The sequence below is a fragment of the Perna viridis genome, chromosome 8 (genome assembly GCF_037379345.1).
Source record: "Perna viridis isolate PV_CMFRI_1.1 ecotype Kerala chromosome 8, ASM3737934v1, whole genome shotgun sequence".
Taxonomy (NCBI): domain Eukaryota; kingdom Metazoa; phylum Mollusca; class Bivalvia; order Mytilida; family Mytilidae; genus Perna; species Perna viridis.
This window is the reverse complement of record NC_142452.1, coordinates 25,007,557-25,025,924: the sequence shown is the minus strand read 5'-3', so window position 1 is coordinate 25,025,924 and position 18,368 is coordinate 25,007,557. Positions and strand designations below refer to the sequence as shown.

The 18,368-nt window shown below is 33.4% G+C and overlaps 1 protein-coding gene across 1 annotated transcript; it reads right to left on the bottom strand.

The window, feature by feature from the left end:
- Nucleotides 1-1,618: 1,618 nt before the first annotated feature.
- On the bottom strand, nt 1,619-17,463 carry LOC148609959 (neuronal acetylcholine receptor subunit alpha-10-like). Its single transcript, XM_088541608.1, has 7 exons — nt 17,305-17,463; nt 13,020-13,168; nt 10,570-10,614; nt 9,758-9,867; nt 6,252-6,787; nt 5,308-5,501; nt 1,619-4,863 (listed from the first exon to the last, which is right to left on the bottom strand). The coding sequence occupies exons 1-7, from the start codon at nt 17,345-17,347 to the stop codon at nt 4,699-4,701; spliced, it is 1,242 nt and encodes a 413-aa protein (XP_088397734.1). The 5' UTR covers nt 17,348-17,463; the 3' UTR covers nt 1,619-4,698.
- Between the last annotated feature and the right edge of the window lie 905 nt (nt 17,464-18,368).

The following is an 18,368-nucleotide window of genomic DNA, read 5'->3' as shown; positions in this document are numbered from 1 at the left end:
GCTTATGGTGAAATGCAACAAATGTACCAATGTATTAACTAAATACAAAAAAATAAATAGTTTCAGATATCACTAATATGTCTTCATCAAGTGCAATAAGTGTAAAATATAATTCAAAAATCTACAGTAACAGAACGGAAAGAAACTTCTTCAAAATTAACCTAGAAAGTATAATAACAAAACAAAGACACATTGATGAACAACATCTCGTGACGTTGGACATGCGCATGAAATCTGCGATGGGGTTAAACTAGTTTCAGAAGACCTTAATTATCCCCCTTTAATGTCGGATCAAAATGAACTAAAACAACAAAAATATTTAAAAAATAAAATTTACTCAATAATGTATTTATTAAAGAGAACGTTTGCACTTTTTAAAAGTTGGTTCAAAAACTTACAATCAAATTAATAATACAATGTTAGAAAAGCAAAGCAAGTAAAGGTGAACGAGTACTATTTCATGTAATATATGCAGATCGAATATAAATATTGTTATGAAGAATCCAAACCATTGATCAAATATATCCAATTAATGTATTTATCTCGTCACTGCATTGTAGTCATTATTAGAAATGTATTGGAAGCAAGATTTATCCAAGGATTAATCAATCAGATATGCAAAATTTTCTTTAATCGGTTTGAGGCAGCGTTGTAAACAGGGTTGAAAGGTCATAACTATCAACAGAATAATACAAATCCTGTTAAGAAGTCGGTCTAATACATCAAATGAATGTTTTGCATTTATATAAACACGTTTAATCAACATTTGTGTGTATAATGAATCTATTTATATATATATACAACGTCTCAGAATGTGACGACTCTATTCGCTACACTGCTCCATCGGATCAAATTAATACAGGGAAGATATGTAAACGTATAGAAAGGTCTGAAAAATTCCCAACGATGTTAGAACTGCCAAATTTGCGATGCAAATTTTAAGTCGTACCGCTGTGACATCTGTGGCAAAACCGCCTGCACAAAGTCCAGCGTCCTAGACCACTCGACAAGCTAGGCTATATCAAAATACCGGGTCATTCCTCCTCGTGTATATATGTATGGCAAAGGTAAAATGAAAAACAGAATATCTAACACCCAAACGGCATCAATCACCCTGTTTTGGTGGTTGCCTTTGTTTATATTTTTCCAGACTGTTTCATAGACATAAACCGGTGAGTTTTGTTGTAGTGATTGGGATTAATAAAAACAAGATTAAGAACCGATATCCTAACAAAACTGTAGACATTTTAATTATGCTTTAATTACGATTGTCGTACTGTTCTTAGTGAACCTTTGTACAAGAATCAGACCACTTTAAATCAGCCTGATTTATTAAAACAGCTTATGAGAAGATAAGATTAAATCAAGGTGAATTTGATAGCAACTACACTGTCAGCAAAATACTGTTCATATATGTATACGCTATAAATTTGAGAAGTTTTCAATGCAAACACTTCAATGTCATTGCCGTAAAAACTTTTTTTAATTGTTCTTAATCCCACTCGAAACGAAAATATCCTTTTAGTGTCAAGTTTACAAAAAAGAGTTAATCAAGTGAATTATTGATATCATCCAACGAATAGAATCTTGATTAATTATTTACCACCTAATTATTTTTTTAAGCTTTTTATTAATCTAATTTTTATTTTATTTTGTTAATGAATATCATAATATTGTAGCGTCATTAATATTATATCAAAATGTTTCATCATAATTTTTTTAATTTTTTTGGTGTGAACAAAATATTAATATAACTAAGCCATGACGTGAACGGGTTCATAAAGTACTCACAAAACAATGGAAAATCCAGACGTAGTATTATAAATATAAATACATTTTAGTTGATTTAAACTCAATTAAAGACATGTGTGGTCAACCTGCATATAATTCGGACACTGTCAACCGCAGAGGTGATTGATGGTGCAAACAAACCCACAAAAAACGATGTTTTTCACGCGAACTTTAAAATTCATTTAAATAAATGGAGATTCCACACAAAGATATTACACTGTCCATAGATTTCCGCTGCACCTGTAATATGACTGTCAATTATATACATTTAAACATTTCATCGAATGTTGATGATGTAATTGGTGATACAACTTCGGTGTGGCATAACCTTATTTCGATAGACCGAGCTAATGTTAAATAGATAAGTAACTTACAATGCAATTTTTTGAAAAGGTGTGCTTAATTTTTGGCTACCCTACTATAATTATCTAGTGTCTTTATAGGCAATTGGAGATTTCTTCATTGATGATATGTAAGTACCTTCAGACAATAGAATATACACTCGAATAATTGGAATTCCGTGAATTAAGTCTCTTTAATAGCTGAATCATCTATTCACTGTAATGAACTTCTAAAAACATTACTTTTCTTGATCTGGTTTGATCCATAACAAGTAAGCAGACGACATGTTTCGCGTTATAAAAAAGGACATTGTATCTTTCCTTGACGGAACCTCTCTACCTGAATTTTTTATGAATGTCAATCAGTTTTTCTTTAATCCATATTTAACATTTTTTATCTTGATATCATAATTATTGTTTAAAATGTTTTTTATAGACAATAAAAAAAAATCATATATAATTTTCCTATAATGAACGTTGTTTTTTTAAGGAAACTTGACAATATCGCCTTATTGGTCTCGTGGTAGCTTCGGGTGCTAGTTTACTACAGGTACAAATGAGAAGGGATCGAAATTCCACATTACACTTCATTTTGTTTTAAAAGTAAACGATAAATAAAAATATTTAATTGCACATTTTAAAACTTGTTCTGCATAAAATTAGATGTTTAAATTCATTATAACTTTATTATTTTTGGAGAAAAGCATTTTTTAATTTCTATTATAATCAATATTATAAAAATCAATGTAAGTAAAAATGCAATTTAATTTGCAATTAACTTTTTGATGATATATTTGTGCATGCATGCTGCCGTTGTCCTTACACAATTAATCTTCGTGAGCTACTGTGGGATTTAAATATTAAGAACTTTTAATTGCATTTGTTTTCGGAACTATCCAAATACGATGATAAGACCTTTTACCAAATTCTGCTCGGCCGTAAACCAGAACATGACTTTGTTGACAATGAAGACTACTTGCAATTCATAAAACCATGTCAGATCCATGTTGTAAAATTCGTGGTAGAACGTGGACAAGCGCTATAACGCCACTTATAATATGTCATCAGTTACTGTAGCCATAAAATAAAAAAAATTAACCTTGTACACAGATGTCCATATTCATTCCCTTCTTTTTTGTTTACCCACATGCACATTAGAAATGTAAGTAATTCCTTTCTCTAACATAACTTCTAAACTTACTTGTACTATATTATATTATACTTATCAATAGTTATAATTCTAATCTCTCTCACTAAATCTGGAAATAAAGGTATGAATGAGAGTTTGCTATTTTTTGAAAAAAAATGCAATTTTAATTTATATTATCATTAATATTACATGTATGTATATTTTAATCTACGAGAAAAGTATATCATCAAATTAGCCCCTCTTCCCCAATAATATATAATGAAAATGTCATTGTCAATTTGCATGTAACTTCCCGTATCAATAATTCGTATTTTGATAACAATGCAAACTTGTTTTCAAAATAATTCAACCCTACTCCTCGACCTCCAAAAACATTTGACAGGTAAATTTTCGGCAGATCAAAGAATTTTCACAGGGAAGTATCCGGTCGTTCGTCTCGCAGAAATAAGCCGCAAGGCAAAACCCTAATTCACAAGCCAATTCCGACATGCAGATAAACAAAAAAAAACACGGTTTGTTAGTAATAACCAGTTCTAAAAGTACACTCAATTGTTATTATCTTCAATTTAGGATTTATTTCATATTCAACGATGGTTTTTAATTAAATTTCATGATTACAAAAATTCAAAAAAATATATAAATTGTTTCAAAAAGAACAAAAAAACAGGAAAAGTGCGCAAATATATTCATGATAACAACAGCTAACATCGGACTTACGTTGTTCAAGTAATTATTTGGTCTATAGATGTATGTAGTATTGGCGGGAGTTTTACAGGAGTTATCTTCCCTTGTCTCTGTACTTCTGATGTCATAATCATAAACAATGTCGGACGAAACCGAGACTCAATACGATAAAAAAAGCCAATATCTCGGTTATGCCTTTTCTTTCTGATGTAATACTTTGCACAGTTACTTGTTTTCAAATATATGAATCGATTTAACCTACTTGTAAAAATCGAGAACTTGCATTTTAACTTCAAACTTTGATGGCAGTTAGTAAGGTTTTTTTTTTCATAAATTGTTTACATTAATTGGGCTGTTGTTCTTTTGAGCTTGCACATGGAAAATCCAACACAATGTCGTTACACAGAATATATAAGCACACTACAACAAATTTGCAACTGTAAGGTTCGATATAACTAAGCAAAAAGAGTATTAGCTTGGGTTTTAGAGAAATGTATTATTTATCAGTTACAGGGTGTAACCTGGTGTCACGGTTCCGACGTTAATAAAAGAGAGAGTTACGTCCGAATTAACGTTTGCAACTATTGTTGTGAAAACGATAATGATGTCTAAAATTCCGATAAAATATTTGAAAGCGGGTTGTATAGAGACCTCACTGAAAGAAACTCCATCATAATCGGGCATTAACTGCTTCCTAATGGTGTTTTTAGATCAAAAGGTTTTTTATCAAACTTAATCAGAACCAACCACGATTTGGTTAAAAATGACAATGCACCCTATGGTCAGGGTAACTGAAAAACACATCAAACTCAGTCTGTCTAGTGCAATCGAAAAACGTTTCCAAATTTCAGGATAATTTGGCGTTTCTTCTTTTTCCTCTTTAATATATTCTGTAACCTAAAAAAAATAAAGGGTATGCAATATCAAAAAGAAATTTTCCACAAATGCAGATGATCATCTGTACTCGTTTGAAATAGAATACATGTTTCACTTTGTTACGGCTTGCGATTTCATTTGACATGTAATAAATTAGCATACATTTTGTTCATTGTAAGCAAACGATAACTTATGAAGCAAAGATCAAAATGTAAATATCATTTATGATTTTGACAAAATTGGAATTGTGCAAAATATTTTCATCTGATTGATTTCATCTACGATTATTTTTATTGTTAGATTTATTTACATGTTTGTGATTTGTTTTGTTTTATTGTATTTGTTTGTGTTCTTGACTGTATATTAATGTTTAAATTTTATTGTACAGTGGATGCTATCATCGTTTTCAAAAAAAAAATATTTATCTGGTTTCAATTTTGAAAGGTGTGAAATTTAAAAACTAACCTTGTTTTCACGTGTACAGCAATACTCCTGTTGACCTGGAAGTGTGACAAAGGTTGCATTGCATGCTGGCCTAATGATGAGTTTCATTATCCATGGGTGAATTGGCTTTTCATTTCGATAATATAGATTGATAACAAAAACTTGAAGAATGGTTGATACTCCTGACAGCCCGAGAATGAAGTTAAAAAATATTACTGTAAATTAAAAAAAAAGATACAGAATGTTGTTAAAATCCCCCATCTACTAATCAATATTAGGCAAATTAACTTTAATACGCAGACCAGGTGATGTTAGCTAATTGACTGATAACAAAACATTACATATGCATAAAACTAGACAAATGGCTGTCCAGATCTACGCACCCTTACCCATCTATTCATGAATTTCCGTAACTCGAAAAAAAAACAAAAACAAAATAGAATTTTAAAAATATATAAGGGATCTTACCAATGATCGATTTAGAGTTTGATTTAACTTTGATCAGAGACGACAAAAGTATTAAAAAAGCACGTGATTCAAAGGGAAAATGTCGACAACTTAGGCACGGTCCATTTTAATTTCAGTAGGAAAGTGGAAGCATTTTTTTCACAAAATTTGGCACTGATATTGTCACGAAAATTCATTCCCAGTCATCACCTTAAGTGAAATGAAATATTTGTGACATCTTAATAAAAATTATTCAAATTTTTTTTTTCGACAGTAACCATTTAACATAAACGTTAAAGCTACATTTTTGTAATCAGGTATGCAATTTCTTATAACTTTGTGGTGGAGTCCGAGTTGCTCATTTACTTTTGTTGCTTTATATGTATGATTTTAGTTACTTTGTGTTCTTTGTTGTGTGTGTCTGTTTTCCATGTCTGGTCTTTGTCTCTGGATAACATTCTTTTGATTACAGCTATAACCTTGGTTCCCTTGATTACTCTTTTACCAGTATATTTTACCTATCCAGGGTGTTGCATCTGCTGATGGTGGAAGCTTATCAGCGACAAGTAGCTGAAACACTGACATGGCTAACATCACTGTAATTTCTAACGACACCTTTTCGCCGGAATCGACTGGGAGGATAAAACCAAGAAACAACAAAACAGTTATCATTAACGATGGAATGATGATATTTGTAACGTAGAATGAAGGTTTCCGTCTCAACTTGAAGTAAAAAGTAACATCAGGGTACGGTTCTGGACAGCATCCGTAATAAACCACATGTCTCTTGAACGTCACTGATGATACATCCCATTCAACGTTCTTTTTCATCTTGGATAAATCGACGGCTGGGGATCGAGCAGAAAAATCTAACGCCAACCCATGGTAAGCCCAAGAACCAAACACAAGTTCACATGTTTGGGTATCAAAAGGAAAACTTGTCACATCAATCGGGCATAGGGCTTCGAGAACAGTCGGAAAATTGTAATAGACGGTGCCATCAGAATAAATATTGGGCCGGAATTCAGTTAAGCCATGGAATTCTGTTGAAATACTGAAATTTCAAAATAAAAATTGCAACTTTTATGTGCGAAATAGTACATGTATAAAAAAATAGATTATAAAAAGTTTAATGACGATAATTGTAAGAAAAGAAACCCATGGAAAACTGTACTGAAAGCAATAGGTTACGTTGTATAGAAAAAAAATGTGTTTCTCCTATGTTTAGGACCATCGAATTCATGGGAAAAAAAAACAAGTACACATCATATGATAATATGTTTCAATAGGATATGGTTGTCAAGAGTTTGATTTTTATATACATGTAATTGGGGGAAATATGTTTCAAGGAGTAATCAAGGGAACCAAGGCTATAGCGGCAATCAAAAGAATGTAATCCAGGAACAAAGACCAAACATGGAAAACAAACACACACAACAAAGAACGTAAAGTAGCTAAAATCATACACACAAAGTAACAAAAGCAAACGAGCAACTCGGACTCCACTAAAATCTGGGAGCATGGACCAGATGCACCGGTAGGGTAAGCGTCCTCTGCTTTTCTAGAAACACCCGCCGAGTTGCTCATAAAAAAGTCAAGTCCGGGGTAGACAAACGAGGAAAGGAAAACTATGACCCGTTGAATAAATCAGTTTTCATGGTGCAGATGGATACACCATAACGATCCATGAGTTCATGATGATGACCATAAAAATTCTGTAGTGATGACTTCAATCTTGTAGCAACATAACCCTGTTCCAGAAGCCTATTTGTTAGTGCGATAAAAAAAAAGTCTGCGTAGTTTAGGCAAGCTTTGCCATAACGTATGAGTTGTGATATGAACAATCCATACGCAGATGCTGAAGGGATGTTGCCAGAGATGAAAGGAAAGTTGAGAATTCTAAATGAAAAGTCATCACGTTTGTCGTAGAGTTTGGTCAATAGTTTTCCTTTACCATCGATTTTTAAGTGTAGGTCAAGATATGAGGCTGACTTCACAGTGTCTGTAGTATCCTTTATCTCATGTTCTTTGGAGTAGATGCGATGTATCAAATGTCCGAAAATAGGATCATATAATTGATTGATTGATTGATTGATTTTTGGGGTTTAGCGCCCGAGCAGCAATATTTCAGCTATATTCAGGCGATGAACATGAAATGGATGATAAAATGAACATGAATGATGATGAAATGAAACAACGGGCTGGACACAAGGACAATAGGGTCGACAAATTTTGGTTGCCACTAGAAAAAGGGGGGTTGGGTAGGGTCGGGCAATTTAGCCTCCTGTGGCCGAGCGCAAAGGTTCCTACTCCTATCGAATACCACATCAGGGTTTTTAAACGTGCAAGATACGTGGCATCTTTCCCAACACGGTGCACCACTATGGTTTGCGGTAAGGTTTTCCGTATTATAGCTTGACAAATCCAGCGTGTAACACGCCAGGGGTACCCCATTCCACCACCTGGGGAACACATCCCACTAGCCCCCGGCTAGGTTTCTGAGCACTATTTAGTCGCCTTTTACGACAAGCTTAGCGCTGCTGCAGGCCTATTCTTTTGACACCCGGACCTGCACGGGCAGGATTATTTAAAGATAATACGTCATCTATATCGCGGAAACTGAATTTAAAGGATCTAGCTAAACGATATTCTTTCTTTCTTTCGGATCAGATCAGCTATAACGTCAGCCGCATAAGAGTGAAAGAATAAGTCAGCAAGTAAAGGAGCACAATTTGTTCCCATTGGAATGCCGATCGTTTGTTGAAAAAACACGTCCACCACACTGGACAAATATGTTGTCGATTAAAATTCCAGCATTTTGTAAACATCTTCCGTTGTATATTTGGAAGATGATTTGGAATTATTTCTTACAAAGTATGAGAAATCTCTACCAAGAACGATATATTTGTATCCAAGTGTACCATCTTGTTTTGGAAAAACAACGATGTATAATGTTATTAAAATCGGGATGTTAACTTAGTACGGGGAATAGAAGTATACAGTTTTGAAAAATCATAGGTTTTAATGCGATTATATTCAGATAATAGCCTTGAACTGATTGTCTCCAAAAGATCTTTCGAATTTTTCAGGATCCACATTGAATTAATACCACTACGGGAGTAACAAGTGTTGTGGTAGGACTGCAGACCCTCTTTGACAGTTGTGTGTATAGAAGTTAAAAGTTTTGAAAGAGGTTTGGTGGTACATTTTGCAGATCCAGCTATGAAACGCTGTTTGTATGGATTCTTGTGGAGTTTAGGAATCCAGTACATAGACGGTTAATCAAAATTATCGTCCTTGGTAGAGACACCAAAAGATAATAGCATAGATTTATGGTTTTCCACAATCTCGTCTTTGGAGAGTGTGGTAGCAGAAAAGGTCTTTTCACTTCTATTATTTTCTACTTCTACCTCTGATAATAAACATTGGATGTAAAACGTTTTGCAGACAAAAACAATGTTCTTTTGGACTCTGTCTGCTGGTACGACAACATATTTGTCATGTATACTGGACATTGTTTTTGCTACATCGGGGTCTTTAAAAACTGATGTAGCCTTGGCACTCATTGACCTACTTAAAACTTTCATTCGTTTCAAAATTAAAGACCTCACGGCCTTTAGCCACTCTAACAGAGAATCAAAGTATTTTTGTTCTCGTTTTATCCATTTTCTTGCGTAGTCCTCCATGGCATCCATTAGAACTTTAAAGTTATAGTTCAAATTTATGGAGCGTGGTTCACGGTACTTGGTACCTTTAGAAAGGATATTGCGCAGAGATCAAAGTAATCAACAAACACAAAGCAATATTCCTCGTGTAACTATCCTTTATTTTTCATTTGGATATTGCCTTATTTTATAAACAAACAAAACTTGGACCAAACGAGGAGTAGGGATTATTTCAAATGGTGCCTTCATTTATTTACTTGATCCTCAAATAAAACAAAATTCCCTCAATAATACATAAAATTTCCTTCATAGAATATGGAAAAACAAATTTCATGCTAGGAAATAAATGGGATGTATACCTGTCGTATAAAGTGAGATCTGGAACCCATATCTTTTTGTAAGGAACAATTATGTTTCCTATGCCATCATAATCACTAGGGTTCCATTGTAGTAAGCAATCGTTCCATTTCTGCAATATTTCAAAGATGCAAAGTAAAATGCGTGGTAAATGCTAATCATTTTTCTTTTTACCGTGCCTTTAACCAGTTCATTATTTTGCTGTGTAATGTACCCGTTCAAGCATCTCTGCCACATTTTGTATTTTCAAAGTAGTCAATAATGAATTAAAAGCAAAAACCACTTTAAATCAATCAAATTCTGTTATTTAACTGGGAAAAAATCAGAACTCCTGTAGTTTTTTTCAAAATGTGAAATAACAGAATAAATATATTTTATAACAGTTTCATCACGATGATTTTGTGATAGCTAACCAGAAAGGAAAATAATTATGCTGAAATCAATAATGGGTCTTTTCCCCATTATCGTGAGAGAAAAGTGGCACATGTACATGAAGCTGGATTTTTCAATCGAAAAATTATCAGTAACTTACTATTACTTTATAACATTGTAAACAATCCATTTTTCATATGTTTTGTATATTCTGTTTCAACTTTAGAGAAAGATATCATAAAATGAATAACATTTAAAAATAAATGTATATACATTATAATTTTATTGATATACTTATCAAAGGGCTTGCATGAGCACCGTCTCCTAAACGTCAACAATTAACAAAAATGTCGACAATGTTGTTTTAGTATACTTTACCAAATTCTTACAAATCTTATACTTTACAATTGAAAAATAGTGTGTTTTACAAAAAAAAACTTACCAACTGAAGATACAGGTTCAATTTAACAATCTGGTTTGGCTCATCCTATAAAATGCATGAAAAAATAAGTAAAAGTATTTTTTTGTCGATATTATACATTTGTTGAATGGTCTTGAGGGGAATAGTAAATTTAATATGAGCTGTAACCTGTCAGAGGACAAAGTTGAATATATAGACATGTTTTTAATCTCCTTGTCGCTATTTTCCTCCGTTGTCGCTTTTTTCTGGACATCTTAAACGTTTTTGTAATTCTTTTCGTAAATTAGTGAGACCCGTATTACTTCGTGTTTCTGGCCAAAGCTAGAAAGGCCTTCTCTTATGGCATGTCGGAGACGAAAAAAGAATTTTAATTTAAATAGTAATTATAGACCATATCATAAACGCTTTTCAGTGAAGATCTGGATTATTTCGAAAATACTGAACTTTACATGGGAAGCCTTGAAAGACGAGACTTCCTCTCAGACTGAAATCAGGCTCTGTGTGTTTCCCAGCTATGACTTTATTTTGCATTAAATATCGTTATGAGGACTCCGTCCTCTATGACCCGATGCACCTACTGTTACGATGTACCTGAGGCAACGCCGAGAATAATAATTCGTTCCATTGGGTTATATTTACAGAATGAACAGTCGACAAATATTATGATACAGAACCATCAAGATGTCTTCAAAATCTAATAGCAAATTATCGCGACCGTGATTGTTGATTGCTGTCTGGTTATTTTGTCCCTGAGTTTAACGCTGTTTAAGGATAAACCCCTAGAACATCTGAATTTTAATTAGCAAAGGAGATTCGGAGGTAAGACCACTAAATATGAATACGGCACTATTGAACCGGTCACTTGTAAAACAAAATTTTTGACCGAGTAAACAAATAATCATTGGAGTAATTCGTTAACATGTTACACTTTATATTCTATAAAAATAAAGACAGAAATGTTTTTAACAAAATATTTTAATTATTCAGTACATTTAAGTAAGACCCAGAAGTACTGTCATTGTAATTTCAATGATATGGTTTTAGGCTCAGAACTTTTTGTACCAAAATAACATTTGCTTTTGTAGATAATGGGAAGTCGCTGATGTTTCGACCAATGGGAATATGCAAGACTTCCTATAACAAACGCTGTGCTCCAGTGATAAAGTCCCAAATGATTACTTCTTAATTGCATACGTCATTTCCGAAATGTATACGTCACTTTCGACAAAACGATATTGAGCCATTCATGTTTCAGAGTTGCGATCACTTCTAACCTCTCTTCGATTCTGTCAGGGTTTGCTGTCATAGTACAGTTCTAAACAGTCAGAAACTGTTCTGACCCCCGACCCACCTTGTCAGGATCTATCAAGGTTTTGAAAAAGCTATGTAATAATCTGTCATGGGTCATGACACTCTCCTTTCAGGAACTGTACATGTTCTAAATTGAACTGTTCTGCTTGAAGTCGTTCTGAATAGCATTACCTACAGCCAATCATGGATGTTAAGTCTACTTCAAAATGATGTGGATTATTGGACATCACTGTATCTCCGTCCCTATAATTCTAAATGGTTCGAAGCATGTACATTTGAATGAATATTAGTATGTTCATCTGTACATGCATATGGTGTTACAAATGAAGCTTATTTGTTGAAGGTAAGTGCATTGTCTATAGAAGTGAGCACCGTGATGCTCAACATTGTTGAATTATCAATTTTAATCTAACGAGCAGCTCCAGCTATATTCGTTTAAGTTTAAAAGGGACTGATTCATATCATGAACAAATTCCGGATATTTCACATTTCTTAACGGATGGCGGGAATTAAATAAATGTTTAACACATAACCTGTTACATAAACAAATAGATAGATTTGTAAATAAAAGTCGAAAATCATTGCCTTTCTTATCTCAGAAAAGTTATGCTTCGTTTTGAATGGGAGGTTTTTTCAAAGGCGGGTTAGGTCTTGAACAGCCAGTTGAACAGCGGATAAAGCAATCTCCGAAACAGATCGACTAAAGGTCAATCAATCTCCTTCGTCAATCAAACATAGGGGAAATTGAGCTACATATTAACCTCTGTTACGAAAATTGCAGGAAAAGATGCGTAAGAAGATCAACATGCTACTCTTCCCAAACTTTTCCGTGAGTATTGTATGAAGCAGAAAATAATGAAAGGAATGCAATGAAGACGAGTGTATAATTCAAACGATACAAATTAACGCTAATCTTTCTTTGTTTATTGATCCTGATTAGTTTCAATTTCTTATTTACTTGCTGCGGAATTTCATATTAAGGCTGTTTCTCACACTATTGAACCGTATCCAGTTTTGTTTATAGCAATCACTGGGGACCATCTCAATAATGTTATTTTCTAATAAAATCTTATCAATCAATCATATTTTAAAATATAACTAATTTACAATGAGTGACTGGTTTAAGTGATTGATTTGTGTATTTCATATAGATACCGTACCAAATCAATAACCTGTCGGACAGCTACACCAATGGTTGCGTTCACTTGAGTGACTCCACTGCAAACAGGCCGGAGTGCGCTGTCGTAGTTCGATAATATTTTTTCACTAATGTTCAAGACTGGACTTGATGAACCAAGCACAGCTACGACTGGAAAACAGACAAACCTGGCTATATAAACGTGTGCGATAGGAGCGATTTTACATTTTTTTTTAATTGTTTCTTTTTTTATTTGTGTATTTCGTTTCTTTTGCTTCTTTTTCATGGTCAATACTTTTTCTATGTGTGTATTTCTAGAATAACCAAATGTTGTATAAATACGATATATAATATGAATTATATAATCGTTTCTTCATATCTTCAGATAATCAATGAAACTGTATAAATGCATTTGTTAGGTCCTAAAAACAACTCTTTCTATGTTCATATCCTTGTATCTGCCAGGCGCGTAGCTGAGGCCAAATTGAAGTGTAGGCAAAATTACGGCAGGTGGTCTGCGGGCCGCTTAAGGCCCCCAGCAGGTCCAGAGCAGAGTCCTGGTAGGGGGTCAAAGGGGGCGAAGCCCCCGAAACTCCGCGGAGATAGCGTTTTAGAGCATCATTTACGCCTCTCCTGGATGTATTTTATCTCAATAAAAAAAAGAAAAAAAAATTGGCAAAATTAAGTGCATGCAAAAGCTTTTTTGCCTAACGGCAGCTAGGCGCTTGTCTGCTACTTATCCTGAAATATTTTTTGACTGATTACAGTGTATAAATTTTGGAGGGAAGTTTTCCTGTACTGGACAACTTTCATATCCACTTTTTCTGTGGCAGAACATAACCAAATTTTAAGCTGTAATATCTCCAGTGAAGTACTTTTACTTGCACTTCTATACCCCAATACAGCTTATCCTAGAGAAAGATTTGTAATAAAAAATATTTGGGATTAAGAAATACATGAATCAATATTATAAGCCTTAACAATCAATAATTCCAATCTCTATAGGATACAAGAATTTCTAACAACAAAACCGAGCTGTGATATATAGTACATTTTCACTAATTTGAACTAGGCATACAAGAAATGCGGATTTGACTTGAAACAACAAGGCTCATTTCACTTTCTACAAAATAATAAAATGCATGCATAAAAATTGTTTGTTTGTTTTCTGTTTATGTCTGGATTTATTTTTATTTTTCCTCAGAAAAAATGCACTAAGTTTAATAAGATCAATATCCTTCCATTTTGTGGTATTAAGATCATGAACAGTTGCCATATATATGAAAAATAAGGTACAAACAGACACACAGAAGAATTCTGTCTGTTTCTTTTCATAAAATGAAATACGTTTGTGTTAACATTTTCCTTCATCTGGTTAAACTATTTTTCTGCTTAATAATCTTAATTTTTCTTTTGAAGTTTTTTTTTCTTACCACAAAAAATCTACAAAGCTTTATAGTGAGGTATGTATGCTTGATATTTCCTCTATTATTTTGGCAGGAGATTGGAATGTGGTTCAAGACTATCATTTGGACACATCCAGCTATCGAGGTCAAAATATTCCTCAAGCCCATGATGCCATTTACATCAGATATTTTAGACATTTGGAGAGTACAACACCCTGATTTGAGGCGTTTTTCATGGAGGGAGCCTGACAAAAAAACCAGTAGACTTGATTACTTTCTTGTTTCTTCTGACTTGAAGGCATTGGTTATTTCATCAAATATAAAGATTATCTACATGAACTGTCCCGTACTACCATACATCGTGTACTAAGTTACAGCCCTAGATTTATTCTACAAGGAGGAATGACCCGGTCAGCGAAAGCTATATTTTGTATGGCCAAGTGGTCTAGGGCGCTGGACTTTGTGCAGGCGGTGTTGCCATAGGTGTCACAGCGGTACGAGTTCGAGTCCCGCGGAGGAAACGATCAAAAATTTGCATCGCAAATTTGACAGTTCTAACATCGTCGAGAATTTTTCAGACCTTTCTATACGTTTACATATCTTCCCTGTATCAATTTGATCCGATGGAGCAGTGAAGCGAATAGAGTCGTCACATTCTGAGACGTTTGTATATATATAGAGAGAGAGATAGATGGATATATATGGATGTACTAGCACATGTAATATGCCTTGTGTGAACATTTTTTTGAAGTTAGAATATTTGAAATATTGTTTTAAAATAGAAATAATTAGGCAAATGTATTCCACACCTGCACAAGAAAATTTAATTGTAAAAGATGGATGCACTTGCGAACTGCTCTTGGTATCAATTAAAACAAATATTTTAATATTTTGCAAGAAAATATTTTTTTTAGTTTTCATTCTCTGTAGTTTGTAATATACATTGTGACTTTCATTAAATATATGTCTACTTTCCATGCATTACAAATAAATAATTTACAAGAACAAATCGAGCTGTGATTCCAATGTACATTTAAAAAAAATCAGAAAGAAATCTCATAACCGCTATATATATATGATCATATCTGATAATGTCAAACACACAACCTTGTGTACACACACTGTGAAGTCCCACATTTATTAGAAAAACGAGTTACTGGTACGTATACAGAGCTAGATTGTGCATCACGTGGTCTTTGGAAAACGCTTCTTTAAGTTTGCCGTAACAGTTACAACCACCGTGAATTCTTTTTTGAAAATAAGTAGTCCCCCTTCCCCTTTTGTTCACTTAAAACTATCTAGGCAGTTAAAATAAGATTTTAGCTTTAAAAATGTGAAAGGGCGTAAAACCTCTCGCAGAAAGGACCTGGGCCAACTGTCCAAGATATTGTAAATAGAAAAAAAATCTCACGAGAGAAATTTAATGCTGCTATAATTAGGCCATATAAAAACACGCCATGGTTATATATTTGGCCTGTTGTGGAACCCTGAAGTTTGTTAAAATGAAATTAAAATAAATAGGAAATGTTCTTTAAGAAAATGATAACAGAAACTACGAAAATGACAATAAACTAAAAGATATTCAACCAATAGCCTTACAATTTATACCACTGTCTAGTTAACTAAAGACTTTTTAAATTATAGTACATTTTTGGTACAACTCTTTTAATATGTCAGTTGGGCTATGGACACTACATGATAGTAAATTTGCTTTAGTAAGCTACATGATGTCTAAGTACCATCCATGTGTTTAATTTCAGTAACTAGATATTAAAAATTCATCTTAGAAGTATCTTCTCAATCGTCTTGATCATGTGTTTTCCTAGAAAAACTAGGTATACACGGTAATGGTTGAAGAGTTCTACTTTGGAGATTCCCGGGGAAAAGAGTAAAAAACCACTTAATAATAGTTTAAAATTTCATGCCAAAAATGAAATTGTAAAGGTAAACGAATTTTGTTGTTCATTTTTGTATTTCTCCTTTATATGATCTTTAATGTTAAATAAATCTAGGTTTTTCATGGAATCCTATTTTTAATTGGTTCCTTTGTGGTCAAATCCTGTTAAAAAGTTGCGTATATTTTTATATCACTTGCTTAGAATGGGAGATATGACAAGAAAACATGTACAACGTGTTTCAAATCAATTTCCCATGTATAATTAATATTAGTGTCCTAATTCACAATGGTTGACTAAGTGGTCTCAATGTCAAAAATCAATAAAGTGTTACGATAGGAATAATCGAAGCTATTTCTGCTTATTGTAATTGAAATATTAAAGATAAAATGACCATTAAGAAAGGTCGGTCTATTACGTGTGGCAACATAAACACATGCCAGTTAATTTACACTCGGGCCAAAAGTCATAATACTTATGTCTGTTATCTGCCACCCTACTTCTAGATTTGTATGCCTACTCTAAAACATTTATGGCCATTTTGGCTCGAGCAATGCTAAAGTGTAGATTCTTCCCCATTAACTCAATGTAAAAAAATGCATTAAAAATAAAATAATTTTTCTACATACCTATCCTATTTTATTCTTGCTGGTATATTTCGTAGCAGAAGAAAAGACTCTCATGTTTGGCCTTTCAGTTAAACCTGTAACCTTTTTAAACAACCGCCTGAATTCAGTAATAATCTGTCTTATAGAATATGATTAAAATGTGCCTAAATATTGCATTCTATATTAAATTAACCTGTACATGAAGACCTCTTGTCTTATGTGACAAGGACTTTGCTCCCCCTAGGAAAATCATAAACAAGTTCCATTGCCGTTCAAAATTCGTAATTATACCTCGCCTGCGATGCAAACTTTGCAATATAATTAATCTACATGTCATCACATTTCAATTCTATTATGAAATTATTTGATAATTTTTATCAAAAGAAATCATTACTCACTGTAAAGGAATAAAAGAATAGCTTCCAATGATTTCCGTCTCATTTGAACTTATTGATGACCGTCTCACATCTCCATCATCGATAAAAATGCATAATATTACATGTACATGGATGGAAGTAGGAAATATACACGTTGCATAGAGCAACTCTCTATTGGAATTTTGATAAATATTTAAATGTACATGTATATTAGTGGTCTCTATATTTAACACATTATTTTTATGCAGTTTAAAATAAGAAGTTAATATGATAAGTATATGTAACTGTGAAATTAAATTTTATGGGAGAGACAAATCTTTAAATTGATAAAATTTGGTTCAAACGTTCAGTACTTAGGAAGTACTCCAGTTAAGAACCATGCAAAATGTGATACATGGCTGAAAGCCTACATATTTTTATTTTTTATATTTGTTAAATATGTTATTTTAGTGAACAGAAATTAGCATGTTGTTTTTTTTTTATATTATAACCCTTGGTCTTCGGGGATATAAATATACACCTAGATGAACTGTCCCGTACTACCATACATCGTGTACTAAGTTACAGCCTTAGATCAATCCTACGAGGAGGAATGACCCGGCCAGCGAAAGCTATATTTTTATATAGCCTAGCTTGCCGAGTGGTCTAGGGCGCTGGACTTAGTGCAGGCGGTGTTGCCATAGGTGTCACAGCGATACGAGTTCGAGTCCCGCGGAGGGAACGACAAAAAATTTGCATCGCAAATTTGACAGTTCTAACATCGTTGGGAATTTTTCAGACCCTTCTATATATCGTATGAATTGAAGAATTTAAACTGAAGAGAGATAACTCTTTAAATGACACTGAAATACAACAGAAACTATTGGATTTTCGATGTGAATTATCGCCTCCCAAGACAAGAAAGGTAGGGATGAAAAGTTGAACATTTCATCATATAACCCTAAAGCAACTTAATAACAAATATGAAAATGTGTAGCCTTTTTATGCCGTATCACATATTACAGAATTTGCATGATTCTTACAAGAACTGCTTCCTGAACAATAATTGGGATCACGGCCGATTATTACGAGTATTGATCATGAGT

Excerpts from the sequence above, each read along its gene's own strand:
- LOC148609959 (XM_088541608.1), bottom strand. The coding sequence starts at position 17,347 with ATGAGACGGAAATCATTGGAAGCTATTCTTTTATTCCTTTACA. Across the intron at positions 13,169-17,304 it reads TATTCTTTTATTCCTTTACA|TCGTAGCTGTGCTTGGTTCA; the intron begins GTGAGTAATGAT and ends TCTGTTTTCCAG. Across the intron at positions 10,615-13,019 it reads TCCGACAGGTTATTGATTTG|GATGAGCCAAACCAGATTGT; the intron begins GTACGGTATCTA and ends TGCATTTTATAG.